The following is a 27595-nucleotide window of genomic DNA, read 5'->3' as shown; positions in this document are numbered from 1 at the left end:
TCTGCAATTTGAGAGGGAGAGGGTACAGTCGGAAGTGACAGTACTTCTGTTGAATAAAGGGAACTATGGAGCTATGAGGGAGGAGCTGGCCAAAGTTTAATGGTGCAATACCTTAGCAGGGATGACTGTGGAGGAACAATGGCAGATATTTCTGTGAATAATGCAGAAGTTGCAGGATCAGTTCATTCCTAAAAGGAAGAAAGATCCTAGGAGGAGGTATGGGCGGCCGTGGCTGACGAGGGAAGTTACGAAACATATAAAGTTAAAAGAGAAAAAGTATAACATAGCAAAGATAAGTGGGAAAACTGAGGACTGGGAAGTTTTTAAAGAGCAACAGAGGATTAGTAAGAAGGAAATACGCAGAGGGAAAATGAGGTACGCAGGTAAACTGGCCAATAATATAAAGGAGGATAGTAAAAGCTTTTTTAGGTATGTGCAAGGCAAAAAAATGCTTAGGACTAAAATTGGGTCCTTGAAGACAGAAACAGGGGAATATATTACAGGGAACAAAGAAATGGCAGAAGATTTAAATGGGTACTTCAGATCTGTGTTCACTGGGAAAGACACAAGCAATCTCCCTGAGGTAACAGTGGCTGAAGGACCTGAACTTAAGGGAATTTATATTTGCCAGGATTTGGTGTTGGAGAGACTGGTAGGTCTGAAGGTTGATAAGTCTCCGGGACCTGATGGTCTACATCCCAGGGTACTGAAGGAGGTGGTTCGAGAAATCGTGGATGCGTTGGTGACTATTTTCCAGAGTTCGATAGATTCGGGGTCGGTTCCTGAGGATTGGAGGGTGGCTAATATTATACCACTTTTTAAGAAAGGTGGGAGAGAGAAAGCAGGAAATTATAGACCAGTTAGTCTGACCTCAGTGCTGAGAAAGATGCTGGAGTCTATTATAAAGGATGAAATTAAGGCACATCTGGATAGTAGTAACAGGATAGGACAGAGTCAGCATGGATTTATGAAGGGGAAATCATGCTTGACTAACCTTCTTGAATTTTTTGAGGATGTAACTCTGAAGATGGACGAGGGAGATCCAGTAGATGTAGTATACCTGGACTTTCAGAAAGCTTTTGATAAAGTCCCACACAGGAGGTTAGTGAGTAAAATTAGGGTGCATGGAATTGGGGGCAAAGTACTAGATTGGATTGAAAATTGGTTGGCTGATAGGAAACAAAGGGTAGTGATTAACGGCTCCATTTCGGAATGGCAGGCAGTGACCAGTGGGATACCGCAGGGATCCGTGCTGGGACCGCAGCTTTTTACAATATAGGTTAATGATATAGAAGATGGTATCAGCAATAACATTAGCAAATTTGCGGATGATACAAAGCTGGGTGGCAGGGTGAAATGTGATGAGGATGTTAGGAGATTACAGGGTGACCTGGACAAGTTAGGTGAGTGGGCAGATGAATGGCAGATGCAGTTTAATGTGGATAAATGTATGGTTATCCACTTTGGTGGCAAGAACAGGAAGGCAGATTACAACCTAAATGGAATCAATTTAGGTAAAGGGGCAGTACAGAGAGATCTGGGTGTTCTTGTACACCAGTCAATGAAGGCAAGCATGCAGGTACAGCAGGTAGTGAAGAAGGCTAATAGCATGCTGGCCTTCATAACAAGAGGGATTGAGTATAGAAGCAAAGAGGTGCTTCTGCAGCTGTACAGGGCCCTGGTGAGACCACACCTGGAGTACTGTGTGCAGTTCTGGTTTCCAAATTTGAGGAAAGACATTCTGGCTATTGAGGGAGTGCAGCGTAGGTTCACTAGGTCAATTCCTGGAATGGCGGGATTACCTTACACTGAAAGACTGAAGCGACTGGGCTTGTATACCCTTGAGTTTAGAAGACTGAGAGGGGATATGATTGAGACATATAAGGTTATGAAAGGATTGGACACTCTGGCAGCAGGAAACATGTTTCCGCTGATGGGTGAGTGCCGAACCAGAGGACACAGCTTAAAAATACAGGGTAGACCATTTAGGACAGAGATGAGGAGAAACTTCTTCACCCAGAGAGTGGTGGATGTGTGGAATGCTCAGCCCCAGAGGGCAGTGGAGGCCCAGTCTCTGGATTCATTTAAGAAAGAGTTGGATAGAGGTCTCAAAGATAGTGGAATCAAGGGTTGTGGAGATAAGGCAGGAAGAGGATACTGATTAGGAATGATCAGCCATGATCATATTGAATGGCGGTGCAGGCTCGAAGGGCTGAATGGCCTACTCCTGCACCTATTGTCTATTGTCTATTGTCATAATCCTCTACAGCTTGACTGAGGGCCTGACAAAGTAAGCCTTCTCAGCTACCTTCAACCATGCTTCAAGAAGACGTTGCTGCTGACCCTTCTGCCACTTCCTACTGGCAGAGTAGGAAATAACTAACCCCCTCACATAGGCTTTGGCAGTTTCCCAAAGGACAGACAGGCTACCGAACTTGAGATAATGTCTAGGAACACCTGAAATTCCCTCGAGAAGTACTCCACAAACTTATTATCCTTAAGGATAAAGGAATCCAGTGCCTCAGGCCCACTGTAAGGTACACTGGAGCCTGATCAGAGATGGTAATATTACCAATAGTACAAGATACCACCTTGTCCAGAGTTGCCACGGGGATCAGAAGAAAATCAATCCTGGTGTGACGTCTGTGTGGCTTGGAAAAAAACATAAAATCCTTGCCTATAGGGTGGAGATGCCTCCAGATGTCCACCAATCCTAACACCACACACAGGTCCACTAATTGTTTAGTTTGTACAGAAGGTATTGGGGGTTCCTTGGGCAACTTGTCTACTGTGGAATCCATGAGACAGTTAAAATCTCCCCCTATAATGATATGCCAGTACTTGAGACTGATCAATTTAGAGTTCACATCTACTAGAAATTTGAGGGGATGGGCCAGAGGACAATAAACATTTAAAATGCTATATTCTTCCCTGTTTATCAGGGCTTTGAGAATTACAAACTTCCTGTGCGTATCTTTAACATACTCTAGTAACTTAAATGGAAGATTCCTCCTAACCAGTATAGCCATTCCCTACTTCCTCTTTTAAAAGATGAAAAGTAAACCTGATCAAAGCCATTCTACTGTAGTTTCAAATGCTCCCTATCATCCAAGTGTGGCTCCTGAAACAAAGCAAAATCCACCTTTTCCTTCCTAAGACTTGAAAGTACCTTCTTCCTCTTAATTGGTGAGTGACTCCCCTTGATGTTCCAGGTATACTATTTACTCAATTCTTTAGCCATAACCTTCTGCAGTAACATTTAGATTCCAGAGAGGAGGAACTCGAACCACAAATCACTGAGCCTTAGTGTTGCAAGATCCATCAAACATAAAAACTATAAAGCTATCAAAGACTGGATACAATGAAAACCAAAAGACAAACCAATATATAAAGCGCCAATGGCGCTAAATAGGGGAACTCACCCCCTGCTCAAAGAGAGCAACTACACACCCCAGAACCCAACTTACCATCCTGCTGCCAATACTGCAGCCCGGGCATTTAAATACCTGAAACAGGCATAAAGTGCCCATAACGAGGCATCTAGCCATTCCAACCATTTTCCCTCCTCTCAGCTAGAGCCACACTGCAAACACAAGCAGAAAAGAAAGAAAATAGTCCATGGAATAGTAATGTGAATAAAGAAATTTTGAAACAAAAAGGTAGGTACCCCACCCATTCTTTGGTATAACTTAACTTAGAAATTAAAAGTACACATCTCAACCACCACCAAACATAATTTAGTTCAGATTATTACCAATAATAAAGACAGGAAAAGAATGTTCTGACCGGACTTCCTTTTCTTAAAAAGAAAAAACAAAGACATACCGAAGAAACACTACTATTTGTACATAATAAATTGTTCAGATTAAGTTAATTTGTTCATAGAGTCTCTTGCCTTCTCTGATGTGTCAAAGAGATGTACATATCCATCTAAGGTGAACCAGAGCACTGCCAGATACCTCAGAGAGTGTGCTGGATCCCAAGCTCCCTCAGTCTTCTCTTGACACCATCCTAGGATTTTCTTTTCTGGATCACTGCTGCTGAGAGGTCCTGGAAGAACATGATCTTAGAGCCCTTACAAACTAGGGCCTTTGGATCCTTCCCCTGGATTCTCTCCTTATCTCTATAATGATGAAACCGCACCAAGATTGTATGAGGACATTGATCCAGACCTGACCTCTGCACCGTGACCTGGTGAGCCCTCTCGATCTTCAAGCCTCTCATTCCCGCCTCCAAGTTAAGAAATTTCGACAACCAGTCCTCAATAAATTTCACTGGCCGCTCAACTTCCTTACCCTCCGGCAGACCAACAATCCAAATAATGTTTCTCCTGCCCTTGTTCTCAAGGTCAACTTAGTCAAGCAAATTATGGACCTGTGTCTCCAGGGTTTGGAGCATATCCTTGGAGGAACCGGTATCAGCCTCCACCACTGTGGCTCTGTGTTCTATCTCATCCATCCTTTTCTCCAGGTCTCCCAACTGCTGTTCATGCTTCTGCAGCATGAGAGAGATTGGGGCCAACTTCTCCTCTATCTGCTTACCCAACATCTTGCAAGACTTTGCGAGCTCCTTCACCAGGGCCCAGTAAGAAATCGAGTCCAAAGATCCTGCAGGTTGGGCCACTCCTCCTCCCTTCTTCTGCATCCCTGGATGGCAAAAACCAAGGTAAGTTGATTTTTAACAATTTCCTGGGACTCCCCGACCTTTCAAGGAGGGTAGGTTAAAAGGTCGTTCCCCTTATGCTGCAGTGCGGAGCTCTGCAATGTGATCTTCCTAGATTGCAGTCATCTTGTATTTCCCCAGACAAAAACTTTTTATCTGGAACTCACAGCCTGAAAGGTTATAGAGGCAGGATCCATCACAACATTTAAGAAGTATTTAGAAGAACACTTAAAAGTGCTATAATATACAAGGCTACTGGCCCAGGGCTAGAAAATAGGATTAGAAGAGATAAGTACTTAATGACGGGTGTTAGTATGATAAATTGAAGGGCCTCTTTCTGCCTTGGACATTGCTGTTTGACTATGATTCTGTGACTACATCTCCCAAGCCAAGGGAGGAGTGCTACAGATAATCTGTCTGGAAAATCTCAATACAGTATAACAGAAGAAGCACGCAGAAAAGAAAATGCAGCTTTTCATATCTGACACTGATTGCCTTCAACAAAATTTGAGGAGGTCTGGAAATAAGTTACTCGCGTGTGTTCCCGGTCATATTTGGCACATGATATACAGACCACCAAGTGGTGAAGTGGAAAAACGGCTGAAAGAGATAAAAAAATCCTCATTCTCTGCTCAGTTTCTCAACTTACTTTTTACAACTTTAAAAAAGATTCTCCACACGACCTCTTCTAGCAAACTGAAGGACAGTGTTGGTGATCAGGTCGTCTGGAGTCAAACATCAGCTGAACTGGCATTACTGTGTGGTCACGTTTCTGATTGTGATTGTGAGGTGTTCTCCAAATGCACAGAAGGCTGGCAAATTAAAGCAAGTTTAATACTCTGTACCACTCTCAGCATCATCACTGTGAATGCATACATAATGGAATTCCTATTCTTCTAATCACTTCAGACATTACCTTTTATTCTAAAATAGATTCCCAGTCTACCTTAAATTACCCTCCACTCATACTGAAACTTTCACTGATTACTTCTTAAATTGCAGTTTTCCTGCATTGCTGGATTGCTTTTCCTTGTGACCTGTCTTCCTGCCTGTCTGTCTTTTGCAGACCATTTGTGATCTTCTCCATCCTGTTTCCCCCAATGCCCAGTCTGATACTCCCCAGATTTAAACATTCCCAGAGATAACATGAGAATTTAATTTAATTTAAAGCTACAACAAGTGTTGGGGACTGATGGTACAACGTAAGCACCTGAAATAAACTGCTGTGCGGACTAGAGAGAGGGGAGGATAACAATCATTTTTAATACCGCATCCCTGCCCAATGAAATAAAATTGCCACCATTACAGTTGATGTGAGACAGTGGAAACATTACAAATCAATCACCTAGTGGCATTTGGGAATTGGAGGCAGAGACTCTTGCTATAATTCAGCATTGCATCTGCAGTTCATACTCTTTGTACTTTATGCTTTTCAAACAACCTGGGAGGGAGAACAGAGAAAAATATACTACAACCTCAATCAAGCTAAGGACGGCATGTACAGTTTTCAAACAGGACTGTCAATTGCTTTCTTTCTGCATTAAATAGATGTACAATCTTCCAAGCATAAAGGTCTAATGTTGTACACCTTGGGCTTTCCAAAGTGAGTCTCAGCACCCCAATGGGATCATGAGCAAAGGTTGACTCACTGCTTCCCCTGTTCTAATAAGTCTTCTCCTCCTCACTGCTCACTGAGGGGATGCAACAGTTTTCAAGGCTAAAAGTAGGGACAAAGTGAGAATAGGAGAAAGTGAGGACTGCAGATGCTGGAAATCAGAGCTGAAAATGTGTTGCTGGAAAAGCGCAGCAGGTCAGGCAGCATCCAAGGAGCAGGAGAATCGACGTTTTGGGCATGAGCCCTTCTTCAGGAATCTTTTCTGAATCCTGAAGAGGGGATCATGCCAGAAACGTCGATTCTCCTGCTCCTTGGATGCTGCCTGACCTGCTGCGCTTTTCCAGCAACACATTTTCAACAAAGTGAGAATAGATTTATTACCATAAATCTTGTGTTTCACAGCAGAAAGGTTGACCCTGGCTTACAGTAACTCACTGCCTATCTAGAATTTCCACGGAATTAGGTATATTCATGGTGCCTCTATACAAAAGGTGCTCCGACCACCAACAGCAATTTCATAGAAACATAGAATGTAGGAGCAGGAATAGGCCATTCTACCCTTCAAGCTTGCTCCACCATTCATTAGGATTATGGCTGAATGTTGAGCTTAAATCTCTGATCCTGTCCTCCCACCCCATTTCTCTTATCCCCTTAGCCACAATAGCTATAACTACCATCATTTTCAAAACACAATATTTTGGCCTCCACCATGTTCTGTGGCAGAGAATTCGACAGATTCACTGCTCTCCAGGTGAAGAAATTTAGGTCTTTCAGCACTCAGTCCTTATCCTTAAATTAGATAAATTATTATTTAAAAACTCCTGGGTCTGAATTCACCCATCTTTAGGAACATCCTTCCTGCAGCTAACCCATGCTTTCAGAATTTGATAGGTTTGTAGGAGGTTTACCCTCTGACCCCTATGCCATGCTCCTAAACACCAGAGAATACAATCCTAACTGATGCAATCTCTCCCCATACATCAGCCCTGCCATCCTAAGGATCAAATTGGTAAACACTGTTGATGGTACCTTCCATCACTCTAGTGATGATTGAAAGTAGTCTGATGGGGTGTTAATTGGCTGGGTTGGATTTGTCCTGTTTTTTGTGTACAGAACACACCAAGGCAATTTGAAAGAGTTACAGGAGGTTCCTAGGTTTACATTTTTAAATTTGCATCTGTGTATTCTCTAGCCTAGAACTGCACACAAAAAGCTACACGAGGAGTCACATTTGAATCAAAATATGAACTGTTTTTCTCTTCACAGATGTTACCAGACCTGCTGTATATTTCCTGTCTTACTTTCTGATTTCCAGTATCCATAGTGTTTCGATTTCAGTTTGTTGCTGTTCAGTTTGTAAGGACCAGGGGATGTCATGACCTGAGCCTGTGTCTCTTCCCACCCCAAAGAAAGGTTGGCAGGAAGCAGACACGTCCATTAGAAACCCATCCATCTGTTAGACAGTAGGGTGGGTAGGCTAACCTATGTAATTGTGACACTTCCACCCACACACCAAGCCAGTGTCAACAACAGGGGACAATAAGCCAATCAAATTGACTAGCAATTCTATCACTCCTGGCAGTGCCAGTGGTGGGATGCCACATGAAAGATTAGGCTCAGATTTTACCATGGGGAATGTGTTTGGAGTTTGGGGGGGGAGGGGTGGTAGTAGGGGCTGGGGGCCAGGCGCTTTACAGAAATGTGGTAAAGAAGGAAGGATGGAGTGGCATCTTGGGGTATAGCCCTGATGAATGCAGGGTACCTGCTGAATGAGGTAGCCCCCCTTCTTTTGTCCCTTTACTCACGCAGGCATTTGAAAATGGGCTGATGGTTCCCAACTGAATGCCTTTGTCACCCTTATTCTGGAGTGGGCAGCGTACTATTGTTACTTTAACAAGCTCTTAACTGTTTATTTCTACATGGTGGTCAATTGCTGATTTTGGCATCCCCTCACTTCTGTACCATGGTGTTGAGTTCAGGGGTAGCTAGGCAGAAGGCTGGCTGGGGCCTACATCATCCAGCCCTCAAAATCTTAACATGTGAAATCTTGCCATTTGATACCTTGTATAGGTCACTGGGAAGTTCAAGTCCCTTTTTAACAGTTATTGGGTCTCAATGGGGATTGCAACAACAGTTACATATAATGAGACTGGATGCAGGGACCTATTCTTTTGTAAGAAATTCAAGTTCATTCAAGGCTTGATGTCAGACAAGCAGTCAAACAACATTGAGTTAATGTGAAGAGGGAATAGCATCAATTTTACACAAATGGAAACCTAACTATACTGATGAATGTCATCAAGGAGAGAGATATGAATAACGATCTTTTCTCATGTATCAGATGTAGTCATCAAAGGAAAAGTTAACATATATTACTCAACCTAATTATCCTGGAAAAATGGTGGTGAGCTACGTTTTTGAACTGCTACAGTCTGTATGGTGTCGGCACACCAGCAAGTCTATTAGAGATGGAGTTTCAGAAATTTGAATGAGTGAATCTAATGAGCTAACATGATGGGTAGTTCAAGAGAAAGCCAAAATAAATCATCCATTTGGCACTTCTAGGTAGAAATATATGTAACACGGTGGCAAAGTGGTTAGCACTGCTGCCTCACAGTGCCAGAGACCCGGGTTCAATTGCTGCCTCAGGGGACTGTCTGTGTGGAGTTTGCACATTCTCCCTGTGTCTGTGTGGGTTTCCTCCCACAGTCCAAAAATGTGCAGGTTAGGTGAATTGACCATGCTAAATTGCCTGTAATGTAAGGGATGGGTCTGGGTTGGTGTGGATTTGTTGGGCTGAAGGGCCTGTTTCCACACTGTAAGTAATCAAATGCTTCTTTTGAACTTACATACCAGGTTCCGCCAAAATACTTAATTATCTAATACTAACAATTGGATGTTATAGCACTGCAGAGCTTTGATCTGATCTGCTGGTTTTATGGTCACTTAGTTTTGTCTATAGCCTGTTGGTCATGTCAATCCTGGGTTGTAGCTTCACCAAGCTTGCACCTCATTTGTAGGTATGCAGATGCTTCTCCTGGCTTGCACTCCTACACTCTTCAAATGGATCAGGGTTAGTCCCCTAGCTTTATGATCATGATAGTGGAAGGGATATCCTAATTCTTTAGATTACAGATTATTCTATGTTCCAACTCACTGCTGCTGATGGCCCACAGCACAATGGACAGACATTTTTGTGTCTGTTCTGAATCTATTCCATATAACAATAGACAATAGACAATAGATGCAGGAGTAGGCCATTCTGCCCTTCGAGCCTGCACCGCCATTCAATATGATCATGACTGATCATTCCTAATCAGTATCCTGTTCCAGCCTTATCTCCATACCCCTTGACTCCACTATCTTTAAGAGCTCTATCCAAATCTTTCTTAAAAGAATCCAGAGACTGGGCCTCCACTGCCCTCTGGGGCAGAGCATTCCACACAGCCACCACTCTCTGGGTGAAGTAGTTTCTCCTCATCTCTGTCCTAAATGGTCTACCCCGTATTTTTAAGTTGTGTCCTCTGGTTCGGCACTCCCCCATCAACGGAAATATGTTCCCTCCTGCCAGAGTGTCCAGTCCTTTCATAAGCCTATACGTTTCAATCAGATCCCCTCTCAGTCTTCTAAACTCAAGGGTATACAAGCCCAGTCGCTTCAGTCTTTCCGTGTAAGGCAATCCTGCCATTCCAGGAATTGTCCTCGTGAACCTACGCTGCACTCCCTCAATAGCCAGAATGTCTTTCCTCAAATTTGGAGACCAGAACTGTACACAGTACTCCAGGTGTGGTCTCACCAGGGCCCTGTACAGCTGCAGAAGCACCTCTTTGCTTCTATACTCAATCCCTCTTGTTATGAAGGCCAGCATGCTATTAGCCTTCTTCACGACCTGCTGTACCTGCATGCTTGCCTTCATTGACTGGTGGACAAGAACACCCAGATCTCTCTGAACAGCCCCTTTACCTAATTTGATACCATTGAGGTAGTAATCTGCCTTCCTGTTCTTGCCACCAAAGTGGATAACCAGACATTTATCCACATTAAACTGCATCTGCCATGCATCTGCCCACTCACCTAACTTGTCCAGGTCACCCTGTAATCCCCTAACATCCTCATCACATTTCACCCTACCACCTAGCTTTGTGTCATCAGCAAATTTGCTAATGTTATTGCTGATACCATCTTCTATATCATTTACATATATTGTAAAAAGCTGCGGTCCCAGCACGGATCCCTGCGGTACCCCACTGGTCACTGCCTGCCATTTCGAAATGGAGCCGTTAATCACTACCCTTTGTTTCCTATTAGCCAACCAATTCTCTATCCAATCTAGTACTTTGCCCCCAATCCCGTGCGCCCTAATTTTACTCACTAACCTCTTGTGTGGGACTTTATCAAAAGCTTTCTGAAAGTCCAGGTACACTACATCCACTGGATCTCCCTCGTCCATCTTCCGAGTTACATCCTCAAAAAATTCAAGAAGATTAGTCAAGCATGATTTCCCCTTCATAAATCCATGCTGACTCTGTCCTATCCTGTTACTATTATCCAGATGTGCCGTAATTTCATCCTTTATAATAGACTCCAGCATCTTTCCCACCACTGAGGTCAGACTAACTGGTCTATAATTTCCTGCTTTCTCCCGCCCACCCTTCTTAAAAAGTGGCACAACATTAGCCGCCCTCCAATCCTCAGGAACCAACCCCGATTCTATTGAACTCTGGAAAATAATCACCAGCGCATCCACGATTTCCCGAGCCACCTCCTTCAGTACCCTGGGATGCAGGCCATCAGGTCCCGGAGACTTATCAACCTTCAGACCTAACAGTCTCTCCAACACCAAATCCTGGCAAATAGAAATTCCCTTAAGTTCAGGTCCTTCAGCCACTGTTACCTCAGGGAGATTGCTTGTGTCTTCCCCAGTGAACACAGATCTGAAGTACCCATTTAATTCCTCTGCCATTTCTTCGTTCCCAGTAATATATTCCCCTGCTTCTGTCTTCAAGGGCCCAATTTTTGTCCTAACCATTTTTTTGCCTTGGACATACCTAAAAAAGCTTTTACTATCCTCCTTTATATTCTTGGCCAGTTTACCTTCGTACCTCATTTTTTCTCTGCGTATTTCCTTCTTACTAATCCTCTGTTGTTCTTTAAAAGCTTCCCAGTCCTCCGTTTTCCCACTTATCTTCGCTAAGTTATACTTTTTCTCTTTTAACCTTCTATGTTTCTTTACTTCCCTTGTCAGCCACGGCCGCCCATGTCTCCTCCTGGGATCTTTCTTCCTTTTAGGAATGAACTGATCCTGCATCTTCTGCATTATACACAGAAATATCCGCCATTGTTCCTCCACGGTCTTCCCTGTTAAGGTATTAAACCATTGAACTTTGGCCAGTTGCTCCCTCATAGCTCCATATTTCCCTTTATTCAACTGAAACATTGTCACTTCAGATTGTACCCACTCCCTCTCAAATTGCAGATTGAAGCTTATTGTATTATGGTCACTACTTCCCAATGGCTCCTTCACTTCAAGGTCACTGACCAATTCTGGTTCATTACACAATACCAGATCCAGAATCGCCTTATCCCTGGTCGGCTCCAGCACCAGCTGCTCTAAAAATCCATCTCTGAGGCACTCCACAAAGTCTCTTTCTTGAGGCCCGATACCATCCTGATTCACCCAGTCTACCTGCATGTTAAAATCCCCCATAACAACTGTAGTAACATCTTTGCGACAAGCCAATTTCAGCTCCTGATTCAACTTACCTCCAACATCCAGACTACTGTTTGGGGGCCTGTAGATTACTCCCATGAGGGTCTTTTTACCCTTAGTGTTTCGAAGCTCTATCCACACTGACTCTACATCCCCTGACTCTAGGTCCGCCCGCGCAAGGGACTGAATATCCTCCCTTACCAACAAGGCCACCCCACCCCCTCTGCCCGTCAGTCTATCCTTACGATAACACGTGTAGCCTTGAATATTCATTTCCCAGGCCCTGTCCCCATGAAGCCACGTCTCAGTTATCCCCACAATATCGTATCTGCCAATTTCCAAAAGAGCCTCAAGCTCATCCACCTTGTGTCTAATGCTTCGTGCATTCATATATAGAATTTTTAATTTGTTACTGCTCTCACCCTTCCCCTCAACCCTTATTTCACTCAACTTTACAGCATGATGCCTTTTCCAGTTTTCTGTCTCCTTGATACAGTTGTCTTTCTTGACTTCTCTTGTTCTAACTACCCCTTCAATTTCCTTTTTAAACATCCAGCTTGTCCCCTCCCCCCCGCTACTTAGTTTAAATGTAGCGGTGTTGCAGCAGAAAACCTGCCTGCCAGAATGCCGATCCCTGTTCTATTAAGGTGCAAGCCATCTCTCTTGTAGAATTTATGGTTACCATAAAATATACCCCAGTGATCCAAGAACTTGAAACCTTGCTTCCTGCACCAGTTCCCCAACCACACGTTCAAGTCCATTATCTCCCGGTTTCTGGCCACACTAGCCCGAGGAACTGGAAGCAAACTGGAGATAACCACCTTGGACGTCCTGCTTTTTAGCCTTCTTCCTAGTTCTCCGAAGTCTCGCTGTAGTATGTTCCTCCTCTTCTTCCCGACATCATTTGTGCCGACGTGTACCACCACCTCGGGCTCTTCACCCTCGTAACATGATGATAGTGCCAGAAAACATGATGGAGATTGCCCTTGGTTTGAAGAAAAGACTACAAAGACTAGACAATGGTGAATCCTCCCATTACCATCTAGGATAGAGACATCTGCAAAAGGTTCATTGGCAGGCACAGGGTTATGTTTATTTTTCATGTTGGTTCTCCCTCCACCTTCTACAGACCAATCTGGTGGTAAGTCCTTCAGAACTTGGCCAGCTCGAGAAGAAGGGTTGCAATTGATTCATTTTAGGCAAATTTTTTTTGCATTGAAGTCCTTCACAAGGAGTACATTTTATGCTACCTTTAGTTTTTCTTCCATCTGGTGATCAATGTGGCGAAGCACTGATTCATCAGCTTTGAGGGATGGGGGCTGCATTCTTTCTTGTTTTTTAACAGCTGCGTGAGCCTCTGGGACTGGAAGTCAATGCTGACGCCTATCACCATGTGTAGAACCTTGCAGAGGCTACACGCACGGCTTACAGGAAATGTCAGTGGCAGTGGGGTATAGGTTATACTTTACAGGAGACTTCTTCACCCCTTCTGGTGCATTGCAAGGTCAACAATCAATTTTGATGAAACCCAAGAGAACCCCTAATCTACCACTGTGCTGCCAACTCTGGCGGATACAATCATAAAAAAGTAGGCCATTCAGTCCTTCGAACCTGCTCATGATTCATCATGATGGCTGATCATTAAACTCAATAGCTTGTTCCTGCTTTTCCCTCATATCATTTAATGCCTTTAGTCTTATGTGTTATATCCAACTCCTTCCTGAAATCATAAAATGGTTTTACCTTGATAGCTCTCTGTGGTAGTGAATTCCAGAGGTTCACCACTGTCTGGGCAAAGAAGTTCTGTCTCATCCTGACTTTGGGATAGACCCCACACAGGGATGGTGATCGTGGTTGTGGTGACTGGGACATGAGCCAAGAGCCATAGTTACACAACCAAACACATGTGGCCAATCTTCAAGATGGTCCTCCCAATTTTGGCACACATCCCAAGGTATTCCTGAGGAGAGTTTTGCAAGGTTGATTGGGCTTGGTCAATCTTTGTCATGTCTATTGTCTATGGCATTCTCATGCATCCATTTATATTCTCATTCAACATTTGATACAGTAGGCAGGCCAATTTAGAGGGCAGCGGAGGTCTAATCACATTGTTGTAGGCCAGGAATTAAAGGTCAGACTAGGTAAGAACATCAAGTAGGCTTTTCTGATAATCTAGTAGTTTCATGAACAATACAGATTTCCTAGTTCAGACTTATTTAATTAACCAAATTACTTAGTTAACTCAATTTAAATTGCCCAGTCTATCCCATGTCTCTGGATTATTAGTCCAAATGTCTAAAAATTCTTAGGACAAAACGATAAAATACTTGAAGTTGATGATATGGTAGAAATCTTATCTAGAAATGTGTTTCAGAGAATAGGATGAGTATTCCAGAAAACAAAGTTCGAACTCCATTAAACTCCAGAATTTAATTTTTGAAACATCTCCAGAACTAAAGCTGCTCTATTAGCACTTTGATACCAGCTATTAAATGATTAAAATAAAAATACAAGTGATTTATTGCTTTATAGGGAAGGGAACATGTTGACCTTAGCCACATTGCTCCACCGTGACTGTGGTCCCACAACAATGTGGTTGACCCTGAACTACCTTCTGAAATGGTCTAGCAAGCCACTGAATTGTTTTGAACTGCCGAAAAGACAGTAGTTCTTCAAGAAGGTGTGAAACCCAGTGGGCACTTCAGGAGGATGTAGGGGACCAACCTTTATAAGGGAAAGCAGGACATTCAAACACAGGAGAGTTTAGGAGAAGTCAAGATGGTGGATTCATGCGGAAGTCATGGAAGAAAGGAAGGGTGTGCTGTGGTGGTGGGGTTCGGAGGGTGGGGAAGGAAGCCAGGGAAAGTCAGGTGGCTAGGCGAGGGTGTGGAGTTGCTGCCCATGTGAGGTGAATGAGGGATCAGGGCAGAGATAGGATGTGGGCAGGTGGAGGTGTAAGAATGGAAATTACGTATCGAAGTTCCATGGGGAATATTGGCCAGGTGTCCTTGGAAGTATACAGAATCAGGTTGGATGTCAGTAAGATATATGTAGGAGCAGTCAATGGAGAACTGGGGAGGTAGTGAGAGTCAGTTTTATAGTTAGCCAGGAGTTAAAGTAGTTTATAATCGCTCTAACATTTCCTAGGTAGCTATTTCAGGTCAGTGGGTCAATTCCATCCAAAGTCTCCAAGACTAACTCCGAGTAAAGGATATTTTTCAGCCAGTTTCAGACTCCAAATAATTGCCCATTGAGAGTTGCAACATCTCGGGCAATTCCCACAGAGTCGGCCGTATCTAGACTTGATTAGATTAGATAAGATTCCCTACAGTGTGGAAACAAGCCCTTTGGCCCAACCAGTCCACACTGACCCTCCGAAAAGTAACTCATCCAGACCCATTTCCCTCTGACGAATGCACCTAACACTATGGGCAATTTAGCATGGCCAATTCACCTGGCCTGCACGAGAAATAAAGAGCATCCGGAGGAAGCCCATGCAGACACGGGGAGAATGTGCAAACTCCACACAGACAATCACCCAAGGTGGGAATTGAACCTGGGACCCTGGTACTATGAGGCAACAGTGCTGACCACTGAGCCACTGTGCCACCCCACTTCTGCATGGCCCTGACACACAACTCTAGCCCACACTTCAATACTATCTACTTTCTTATCAGAAGATCTATGCAAATGTTTCTCTTCCTCCTCCGCCACCACCAACCCCCCCCCACCCCACACCACTCTCTGGGGTTGCTTTTTATGGCTTGCTCATTTCTCCTTTCCATTATTTCCCTCACTGTACGCAGTTCCAGTAACCCCGATTACATTAACAGCGTTTGCGCTCAAGAGGGCATAAGGTAATTATTTAAATAGCTACAATGCTCAGGGATATCAGGAAAAGGCAGAAGAATGGCATTAAATCATAACGCTCATTCAGAAAGCCAATGCAGACATGATGAGTCAAACAGTCTCCTTCTGCACTGTAACAATTCTGAGTCTGTAACTTTAATAAAACTCATTGGGAAAATGTATAATTATGGGCATTTTTTATACAGGCTTTTGAATATTGGATGATTCACAGAGACTCTCAAATCCATACCATTCCTGGAAATTTCTCACCATATCCATCTTGTATTGCAGATTTTTTGTAATACAGGATTCCCAAAAGAGATGGTATCACTGCGCATTCTAAAAGTCTGCAGAATAGCAGCCAGAAGTCAGAAAGATTTGAATTTCTAACTTACAGTAAACCAGCCATAACAAATTTAGTTGCATAGCTATGGAGCCAAAGTACTCAATCACATTCCAACTTCACACCCAGTACTGACAGCCCCAAGCTCACTGAATACTAAGGCAAAAAATAAGGCTTTAGAAAAAATTGCATTTCATTAGTCAGTAATCTTATATCTTGCATTCTTTTGGGGGGCTTTTGGCTGACCAATGTTACTGAGGGCTCCTTAAAAAACACACCAAGTTAAAATAAATTTAATTGACAATTTAAATAAAAAGACAACAATAGTGTGTGAAAGATCATGCAGACAGGTGAGGATTTTATAGACCAAAAACAGACAGTGATGGTGTCAGGTCACATCTCTGCCAGCATGCAATTGTACGAACAGCAAGTGATTTCATAACACTGCTCATGATATCAAAAATAATAACTTACTTTATGGGCTCTTCTTAATTTTGCTTTCCTGAATGAGTGTAAAGGGGCCACACAGCAGGGACGTCAGAACATCAGCAACTTTTAAAGAGTGACGGTGAGGTAGCAGGGGCACTTGGCAGCCATGTTGGTCACTTTCCTTCTCAAAGAAGAATACAGGCAGCCATTTAAATGGGATATCTAAGTCCTGTGTTGAGATTGCTGTCTGGATAATGTCAAGAGGTGTTGGGGGGAGTTTAGTTGGCTACTTGTTCTCGGGAACAGGGCTGAATGGTCAAATATTGAGAAATATTAATATCGGGAATCACAACAACCTAAGCTTTTTTGAAAAATAGTTCAAAACTTTGGGATATATTGCAGAGTGAATTAGAGACTGATTGCTTCAAGGACTTGGATATAAATACAATAATGAGACAGCAGATCCAAAACTGATGAGATGTAAGTTCCTTCTGAGACAGTCTGCAAAAGCAGTGATGGAAGTCTCCTTCATGTAAATGAGCCCTTGTTGAGTGTATCACTCTTGCCTCTAGGGTGAAATGTTCAAATCTTACTCCAGACACTCCTTATAAATAGTAACCAATGTTCTGTTTCCCATGTGGGCTTCAACAGAAGCTTAATGTTCAGCAAGAGAGTGAGGTTGCTACCCCTCACTCCCCTCAACATCTTATTAAATCTTGGCACAATGGGGCCTGAAAACTGATACTGCAGCTCCTGTGTCCAGCTTACCTTCTGTTTTAAAGTCTTCCACCTCCAATATCACGGCCCAGAATTTCTGATCAGCATTCTTCATTTCTTTGGAAAAGTGGGCTGCTGGGTTTTCATTGTTTCCTATTTCCTGGACTCTTACATTATCAGAAGTTTGCACTTGCCTTTTGACTTCGGAGATACTCCCGATTGACAATTCTCTTTAAAATGGCATGTTTTTTTGCTGAGGTGACATACTGTTTGCCCTGCTGGACAGTCTTCCCTATGACATGCTTTTCTCACACTGCACGTCAAAACAATGGAACTACTGTATGTTCTTTCAGATGTTTAGTGGGTTTTGTCATGCGATATCGAGGAAAAGACCACCCATTTTCAGTCCAGACATACCCCTTCTGAAGCCTCAGAGATTCTAGAAGAATGTCTTGTTTCTGCCCTCTCTGTTTGGCTTGCTTCAAGTAATTTGTGGCCTGTCAAGTCTTTTCTTTATAAAGAGCCTGATAAAGCACATTTGAACACACCAATGACCATCTCCATGTGGACCAGCACATCTCCAAAGCCATAATCACTCACTAGTCTGAAAGGCTCATTTATAAACATGTCAGCAGATTCACCTCCATTGTGACTGCTCTGGTTGGACCTCACTTTCTCAATGATTAATCTTTACTTCAGAATTAACAAAATGTCAAATGCTGTTAATATCTCCTCATATGCACCAAGATTTCACCAACTCCTTGCCCAACCAGGACATCATCTGCCGCAGGGCCTGTGGCCTATGAGGATGCACTGACCTTGTAATTCTGAGTTTTTATCCACAATCGGCAGAGTGTTCTGTACATCCCAAAAGAGTTTCCAGAGCTCCTATCTCTGTCCTTGCTGTGGGCCCTCAATGTTCCTGAGTGCTGGGGGAGAGGCAGTAGTTGTTCTGAGAATACCAATATCTCAAGTTAAAGTCCTTCATGTTTCCTGCATCATTCTGCTTCTGTAAAAACTTTTTCTTCTCGGGTCTGCATGTCTTGAAGTCTTTTCTGCTTCCTTCACTATTGTTTTTTTTTGTTCTTTTTATATGCTTGATGATTTTGGATTTGCATCTGTGGGTTTTCAAATCAATTGGCACCAGTTGCTTCTAACCACTGGCTGCAATGCTGCCACCATGGCTTGGGATTTGCTGCCGTGGTCTGGTCTGCACTTTCAGCCTGGCTCAGTTTGTCCCAGCCTCCTTCATGCTGGTTCAGTTGGTAAACGTTGTCTGCTCTACCTTTGGGGTGACGTGGTGGCTCAGTGGTTAGCACTGCTGCCTCACAGGGGCAGGGACCTGTGTTTGATTCCAGCGCTGGGTGACTGCCTGTATGGAGCTTGCATGTTCTCCCTGTAGCTGTGTGGGTGTGCTCTGGTTTCCTCCCACAGTCCAAAGATCTGCAGGTTAGGTGGTTTGGCCATGGGGAATGCAGAGATATGGAGAAGTTTTAAGGGTTTAGGATGCTCTTTGGAGGGTCAGTGTGGACAAATGGCCCGCTTCCATAATGTAGGGATCCTATACTTTACCAATAATCTGGAGTAATGTAATTTCAATGTTTTATTCACACTGTTTGTATTGCTCTCATTTCAGTTAGAATCATGTCCCTCTAAATGCAGCAGTGTTGCTTCTCTCAGTCTCCAATCCAGACGGTCCTGCTGCCATCATGTTTACATCAGTTGCACCACTGATACTTTAGATTAACTGCATATTCCACATTAATCACTCCATCAGCTGGTCTTAAGGTGGTAATGCCAAAGGCAAGGAGAATTTGCATAGCATAACATTTCATTGGTTGACCAATTCTCACATTACTTCATACTATTTTCCAAAGAAACCAGAGAGGGAAAAATATCCTTCTGCTGTGAGGGTGGAGTGTGTGTAGTTGCAATGCCATTGACAGCGAATATCAGCCTTCAGTGTAATTAGACATGAACAGAAAATCTCACAGAGCAGCCACAGAGTGACTGGGCTGAGGTAAGTTAAAAATGCTAAACTACTGCTGTAGAGGGTGTTCTTTTGAGGTTTGGACTGACTTTGCTGATATAACCTGGAGTCCTTGGTATTAACGCTGAGTTCCCAAAACTGGAGAAATTTGATCCCCTAATACCTTAACTTCAAATTACTTGCACATCCACAGTAAATAATTGGTGATAAACAAACCGATCAAAATAACTTCCATGTGATTATACAGAAGCTATTGTGTGATTTTAAATCACTCACATAGTCAGCAATTATTTAACAAACAAATGCAACTTCTCTGTGTAAACTGCCAAAGTAAAATCTCACCAGAACTCAATATTTGGGGGGACTGTGTTCAAGAAAAAAATGAAGAATGCACCTGCTGGCTAACATCATTGGAAACTATAACAAGCAGGACCTTCCCATGTTCCCAACAAAGCTCAGGCACAGCGCCAGTTATTAAATCCAGCTACAGTCAGACAATTTGGTCTTTATTTTATTTTAATGTGGCACTAGACATCTCACATGACATTTCCAAATATGGAATTACATTCTGGGCTTACTCTGATTGCTTGAAATGACTTAACTGGAATGGAATTACTAAAGAATGAATAATAGCAGCATGCACCATGATTGTGCGAGCTTCTCAAAATTGCATAAGTAAGTGTACAACTAGCTTCCATACATGCTGCAAAAGGAGCTGAGAAAAATGAAGACTGTAAGATGAAGTTTAATCTATTCCTACTTCTGTGTAATGATGTTTAACCATAGCCTTACTTTGTAATTCACAGATGTGTGATGACTTTACACAGATGCCAGATAATCTGTTTATTGCTGAATTACAGACAAACCTTTTGAGATACAGAAATTTTTGAAGCCTTCTATGTGAACTGTAGCTTTCTGCAATGTTCTTCACTCATTTTACTCATTATTTCACAGTCTCTTAAATTCAAAGGTCTATGTTAGGCTGGAGAGCTTTATATCCAAACTCTTAGCCTCCCTGGAGCAAGCATCTGTGTCCCCCAAAAAGTTCAAACATTTCAGATAGTTGATCTTTGTAGTGCAAAATTAGAATGAGATTATTTTCCTTGTTTTTCACAAATGATGCTGTGACCATAATTCAGTTTAAATGAGGATGTTTGAGTCAAATTAACTTCAGCAAGATGGTCAGTGGAAGTCTAAGCAACACAAAATAAGCATTGCCAATTCCTGCTGCAACAAATATCTCTGAATTGGGATATCCACCACCCACACACAGTTCTGCCCAATTTATCATCACCTGCTACTTGCTTCCAACTTGAAAAGGCGTATGATTTCAAATTTCAGACAATGATCCTTTTCTACATTAATGAACAATGAATGGATTATGGGGTCAAAAGTGATTTCCGTAGTTGCTTGCCATCAAACGGCTCTGCGCTGTTTCACAAGCAGAAAAGCTGGAAATGAATGCAATCAAGATCACAGCAGCAGCTGGTTCTAAAAACTCCAACGGTGAGATTTAAAGTAGGGAAATTAATACTCCAGTTGTTCATTTTCTTTTGAGAGTGCATTGTGCGTTTTAGAACCCGACATAGTAACAGGTAACAAAACTGAAACTACTTCATGTTGTGGCAGTTAAAATGAGAAGCACCCATTTTACTGAATTTATTTGAGAACCAGAAGGTGGCATAAATAGAAACGTAATCAAATTCAATTCTTTTTTAAAAAAATTCATACAGTTTGAATGCCCTCTGCTGGCCAGCATGTAAAGTGGACACAACTGTTTTGGTATGCTGTCAGGCCCTACGGCCAACAGTAGGGTCCATTGTCAGACAGCACAACCCTCCTCAATCTTGGCCCAATCCCAAACCCACTGACACTGTTCCAAATTCCAGGGGCAACCTCAGTGTTTAACTGGAGCAGGCACCTTCCAGCTGCTGCTGCGTCTGTCTCCATTTGCCTGGCAGAATGTGGGACAGTCCAACTGGTACTCAATCAGAAAGCACGAGGCTGAGGAAACCTCTATGCATTGTAACAACTTACTGTGAGCAGAGACCCCTCAGGAAGCCCAATAGTGTCGCCAGGTGGGTGAGGTGATGAATGACAGTGTGAGAGGACCGGTGGGTGAGTGCACAAGGGGACCAGGCGGGTGAATTTATGAGAGAATTGATGTGCAAATGGTGAGGCAAGGGGGAGGCAAGTGCGTCCGTGTGAAAATGGGTCATAAGCACAAGCCTGGGGAGGGGGAATACATGGGTGAACAGAATTGGGGTTGGCACAGGTTGGCTGCAGGATGGGAGGTAGTCAGGGGGCATAGTGGAGTGAATGATAGCCCTAGACTTTCGTGGCTGTTGGTCAACAGGAAGGAAGTTTACAGGCATTAGACCTAAGATTTGGTTTGGATATTTTTATTTTGTCATTGTGTTTATTTCAACCTCTGCTTGTAAGCTGGGACGAGGAGCACAGCGTTGTGATCTAATTTTCCAAAGTGCAGACGGGGAATGGAGCAGTAGGCAGCTTTGATAGTTGTGCAGCAAGGGTCAAGGATGTTCAGTTGAAGTGCAGAAGATGCGTTGGTGGTATTTCCATAACACCCTCTTGAGGTTGACCTGGTTGAAGTCACCGGTCATGATGAATAACGCCTCGAGGAATTTCATCTCCAGAGAGTTTGTAGCGGTGTAAATTTCATCCAGAGCATTCTTCCACCTTCGCCTGGGGTGAGATGTAGACTCCTGTCAGGATGGCGGAGGTGAACTCATGCGGCAGGTAACAGGGGACGTCAGTTCAATGTAAGATATTCTAGTGGGCGGCACGGTGGCACAGTGGTTAGCACTGCTGCCTCACAGCGCCTGAGACCCGGGTTCAATTCCCGCCTCAGGCAACTGACTGTGTGGAGTTTGCACGTTCTCCCCGTGTCTGCGTGGGTTTCCTCCGGGTGCTCTGGTTTCCTCCCACAGTCCAAAGATGTGCAGGCCAGGTGAATTGGCCATGCTAAATTGCCCATAGTGTTAGGTAAGGGGTAAATGAATATGTAGGTGTAGGGGTATGGGTGGGTTACGCTTCGGCGGGGCGGTGTGGACTTGTTGGGCCGAAGGGCCTGTTTCCACACTGTAAGTAATCTAATCTAATCTGGGCAGCAGTAACATGCTAAGGTCACTATGTCTGAGCACCAGAAGGTGTTGATTAGAAGCTAGACCCCACAGCCCCTTGCCTTACCAAAGGACGCTGTGTGATCCAAGCAAGGTATGGAGAAACCTTCAGCTTAGAAGGCACAGTCATGTGTAGCAGGAGTGAACCATGTCTCTAAAACAGAGCACACAGCAGTTCTAAGTTCACCCAGTTTGTTTTCAATGGCTTAGACATTTGCCAGGAGTATGCTGGGGAGGGATGCCTTGAAATCACATTGAAACAACATGAGGACCCAGCACAGAAAACAGTACAGTGCGGGTCTGAGGCAGCAGAAGAGCTTCTGTGGGACTGCTCCGAATCAGTGGATTGGTCCACATTCACGACTTCAGCAGCCAACCTAAATGAGTACGCCACCACCTTCACTGACTTCATTAGCAAGTGCCTAGGGAACTACGTGCCAAAGGAGTCAATCTGTATGTTCCCCAACCGGAAACCTTGGATGAACCGGGAAATCCATTACCCACTGAAAACCAGGCATCCCATGTCCAAGTCAGGAACTCCAGATACAACCTCCGCAAGGCCATTAGCGAGGCAAAGAGGCAATACCATACCAAGTTAGAGACCCAAACTAACTGTACGGGGACCCACTGTCTCTGGCAAGGCCTACACAACACAATGCAATACAAAATGAAGCAGAACAGAATAGCGGACAAAAACACATCCCTTCCTGAAATGCTCTTTTTTTTATGCTCGGTTCAAGCAGAATGCTCGTGGAACAATGTCACCTGCCCGAACAGCTCTGGATGCACCTGCACCCTCAGTCACTGCCACAGACTTTAGATCAGCCTTCTTGAAAGTGAACCCAAGGAAAGCAACTGGCCCAGATGGAGTCCCCAGCCATGCACTGAAATTCAGAATTGACAGTTGGTGGCAGTATTTGTTAACATCTTTAAATTCTCCTTGCTACAATTTGAAATCCCCACCTATTTCAAGAAGACCACCATCATCCCAGTACCAAAGAGAACAGGTGCCTCATGACTCCCACCCAGTGGCTCTGACCTCTGTAATCATGAAGTGCTTTGAGAGGCTAGTCATGGCTCACATCAACCCTAGCCTCCCAGCCTGCCATGATCCATTGCAATTTGCTCATCGGCACAACAGGTTTATAATGGATACAATTTGTCTCATCCTACACTCATCCCTGGAGCATCTGGATAATAAGGATACTTATGTCGAGCTTCTACTTACCGACTACAGCCCCAACATCAACACTGTAATCCCAACCAAACTAACTTCCAAACTCCAAGATTAAGGTCTTGGCTTCTCTCTCTGCAACTGGATCATTAGCTTCCTGCCCCACAAACCAGAACTAATTAAAATAGACAACAGTACCTCATCCACCATGACACCAGCACCCCACCAGGATGCATACTCATCCCTATGTACTCCCTGTACACTCATAACTCTGTGGCTAAATGTTGTCTGCACACCATCTACAAGTTCGTTGATGACACCACTGTTTTAGGGCAGATATCAAACAATGACACGACAGAATACAGGAAGGAGATAGAATGCTTGGTGTCACTGTGCAACAGTAACAATCTCTCCCTCAATGTCAGCAAAACTAAAAATAGTTGATCATTGACCTCAAGAAGAGAAGAGGAGGACATTACCTACCTACAGCAATGGAGCTAAGGTAGATTAGAGTGTTAAATTCCTGGGAGTGACGATAACCAACATTCTGTCCTGCAATACCCTGATATGCCGCTCAAGAAGGCACAACAATGCCTCTTTTTCCTCAGGAGACGAAGAAAATTCAGCATGTCCACAAGGACCTTCACCAACATTTACAGATGCACCATAGAAAGCATTAATTCTGGGTGCATTATAACTTGGTATAGCAACTGCTCTGCCCAGGATTGTAAGAAACTACATAAAGTTGTGAACACAGGCTAAACTATCATGCAAGCCAACCTCCCAGCCATGGAGTCCATCTACAGTTCTCAATGCTGCAGAAAAACAGCCAACAAAGACCCCTCCCAGCACCGTTATAATCTCTTCCAACATCTTCCTTCAGGCAGAACATACAAAAGTTTAAACACATGCAACAACAAGTTCAAGAACAGCTTCGTCCCTGCTGTTATTAGACTGCTGAATGGACCTCTCAAATCGAATGCTGATCATGCTTTTGTATACGTCCTGTGCAACTGTAACTTTGTATGCCTCACTCTGTTCACTTACTTTTCACTGTAATTAGGTACATGTGACAATAATAAATAAGTCAATTTCATCTGAAGTTCTTAATACATGTGCCATGTTTGCTCCTCATTTACAACATCCACTGCAATTGAGGCTGAAGAAGACCTGGAAGGAAACAGTGCCTTCTCGGCATATTCAACTATGGGAGAGACTGTCACCAGGAAATTTAATGAAATAAGGAAAGAAGGTATATTTACCATTGCAGCCCACTTCTACCTTCTCCTCAAAATCCACAAGCAGGACAGCCGAGGCAGACCTATTGTTTCTGCCTGCTTCTGCCCCATGGAACTTATTCCTTCATACCCTGACTCAATATTTTCTCCCCTTGTCCAATCCTTCCCCACTTACATCCATGATCTTTCTGACGCTTGATGTCAGGTTTCAAAATTTCTAGTTTGTGGACACCGGCTGCCTCGTCTTTACCATGTATATACAACCCCTTTACACATCCATCTCCCATCAGGATGGTCTCAGCGCACTGGGCTTCCTCCTGAACAAAAATGGCCTGAACCATCCCCCATCAACCATCCTCCGTCTGGCTGAGCTCATCATCACTTTGAGCAACTTCTCCTTTAACTCCTCCCACTTTCTTCAGGTTAAAGGTGTGGTCATGGGTACCCACACGGGTCCCAGTTATTCCTGTCTCTTTGTGAAATACATGGAACAAACCTCTTTTCAATTCTACTCAAGTCCCCACCCACAATTCTTTCTCCAGAGTATGGATGACCATCACTGATACTGCTTCCCTATCTCATCTGGAATTGGAAAAATTGATCAACTTCACTTCCAATTTCCACCCTACTCTCACCTTCACCTGGTCCATTTCTTCCCTTCCCTTCTTCAATATCTGTTTCCATTTCTGGGCATAGGCTGGCCACAAATATCTCCTACAAACCCACCAACTCCCAGAGTTACATGGACTATACAGTATACCCTCACACCCTGCTTTCTATAAAAATTCCATCCCTATCTCCCAGCTTCTCCAACCCATTGTTCTGATGATGCCATCTTCAGCTGGGTGGCCTCAGAAAGGAACCCTTTTTTTTAAACCGCCCCCATGGATGACAGGGCCCTCAGCCACTTCCAGCACATCTTCTGAACTCTGGCCTCACCTTTTCTTCCCTCCCACAGCAATGACAGGATTCTCAAGGTCCTGGTCCTTACTTACCATCCCACTAGCTTCTGCAGATTCTGCATCCAAAGGAATATGAGCTATTGCTGCAGTCACCTCCAATGGGATTCCCTCACCAGACACATACTCCATTCCCCTCCTTTGTCAGCATGCCACACAGACTGCACCCTCCGGGACACGGTGGTCCACTCCTCCTCCAGTCCCAACAACTCTTCACATACCCACAGCACCTTCCCTTGCAATCACAGAAGGTGTAACACCGACCTGTTTGCCTCCTCCTTCCTCACTAACCAAGGCCTCAGACTCACCTTCCAGGTGAAGCAGTTCATTCAATCTTAGTCTATTATATTTGCTGTTCACAGTGTGGTTCCCTCCACCCTGGGAAAATGAAACACAGGCTGGGTAACTGCTTTACAGAACACCTACGTTTCGTCTGTCAACACGATCCCAAGTTTCCAGTTGCCTGTTACTTCACACATCACCATGTTCCCATGCCAACATTTCTGTCACAGGTCTGCTGCAGTGTTCCAGTAAGCCTCAGCACAACCTCAAAGAACAGACTTTCATCTTTCTCTCAAGCACCCTGCAGCTTCCTGGACTCATCATCGATTCAATAACTTTCAAGCCTGATCATGTCCTTCCATGTTTTTTTACCCACTCCACACCTAGTCCTGTTATAACATGGGTTGTTTTCAGCACAGCTCTCAGATCTCATCATCACTTATTCAGCTTCTCTTCTAACCTGGCTTACTGTTGTGTCTATCCCTTTCATGTCTCTCTTTCTCTGAGCTCTGTCTCAACCTATCCACTCACTCGGCACTCCCCCCGCACCCCCACCCTGCCTGATCTTCAGCATAAATACCAATTTTTCCTTGCTGCTAACAATTCTCATGAAAAGTCACTGGACTCGAAAAATTACCTCTGCTTTCAGATCTCCAGCACCTTCATTTTTTATGAATCATTATGGCATCCAGAGCCAGTATGAGATTTTAATATAAAAGGATGCTTCAAACATAATGATACATACGCATTTTCTGGACAATTGCTTGGTTTCTCCAGTCTCCCTCCTGTTCGAACAAAGTGCAACACCTCTAGGTTGGTACGAGCTGGGTACGGCTGATGCCCCAATGTCATTACTTCCCACATTAAGATACCGAATGACCTGGAAAATAAACATGCAGGAATAAATAAGCCACTGTAAATGTTAGTCTGGTCATTTGTTGGAGTTAATTTCCTTTGCTACCAGAGTAAAGCAAATCCTTAATACTGTCAAACTTTATGCCTGGTTAAGGAATAAATCATTATTTTATCTAAAAGACAGGCAATTGTTAACAGACTAGGATTTCCTCTCTCCTTCTTTCCCCTGGATACATCTCTAATTTTTCTACATCGGCTAATTTCAGAAAACAAGAAACAAAGGTTAACCATTTGAATGTAAGGAGTTTTCCCACCTTGCTAAAATGTTGCACACAATCCATCCAAAGTGCATGCACATAACTGGCTTAAAGCAATGTCAGTGTATATATATTTTTTTAAAATCCCATAATGCACCACCTCATGATCCTCATTTCCAAGCTTCTGCCTCATCATCCATTTCAGCTCAACTTGAATCTGTAATTGCTGCTGTATCAAATAGTTCCCATGTTTCATGAAATGAGATTGGGGTGAGGGGGAAGGGGAAGAAAAAACAGTATGAATTCAGAACTTTTAGAAACCAATAGTGCACTCTACTGTGTGACCTCCAAGCCTGATGCTGACCCATGAAT

The 27595-nt window shown here is 43.6% G+C and overlaps 1 protein-coding gene across 1 annotated transcript in view; it reads right to left on the bottom strand.

The window, feature by feature from the left end:
• The window catches only part of LOC140485862 (proto-oncogene tyrosine-protein kinase ROS-like), a 234592-nt gene that overhangs the window by 56512 nt on the left and 150485 nt on the right, over positions 1-27595 (bottom strand). The window contains exon 42 of the mRNA XM_072584317.1: positions 26857-26991. Within this exon, the coding sequence (XP_072440418.1) occupies positions 26857-26991 (135 nt within the window). The remainder of the gene's footprint in view (positions 1-26856; positions 26992-27595) is intronic.

The sequence above is a fragment of the Chiloscyllium punctatum genome, chromosome 15 (genome assembly GCF_047496795.1).
Source record: "Chiloscyllium punctatum isolate Juve2018m chromosome 15, sChiPun1.3, whole genome shotgun sequence".
Lineage (NCBI taxonomy): Eukaryota > Metazoa > Chordata > Chondrichthyes > Orectolobiformes > Hemiscylliidae > Chiloscyllium > Chiloscyllium punctatum.
Note: the sequence above shows the minus strand (reverse complement) of the source record. Positions and strands in the feature narration are given on the sequence as shown.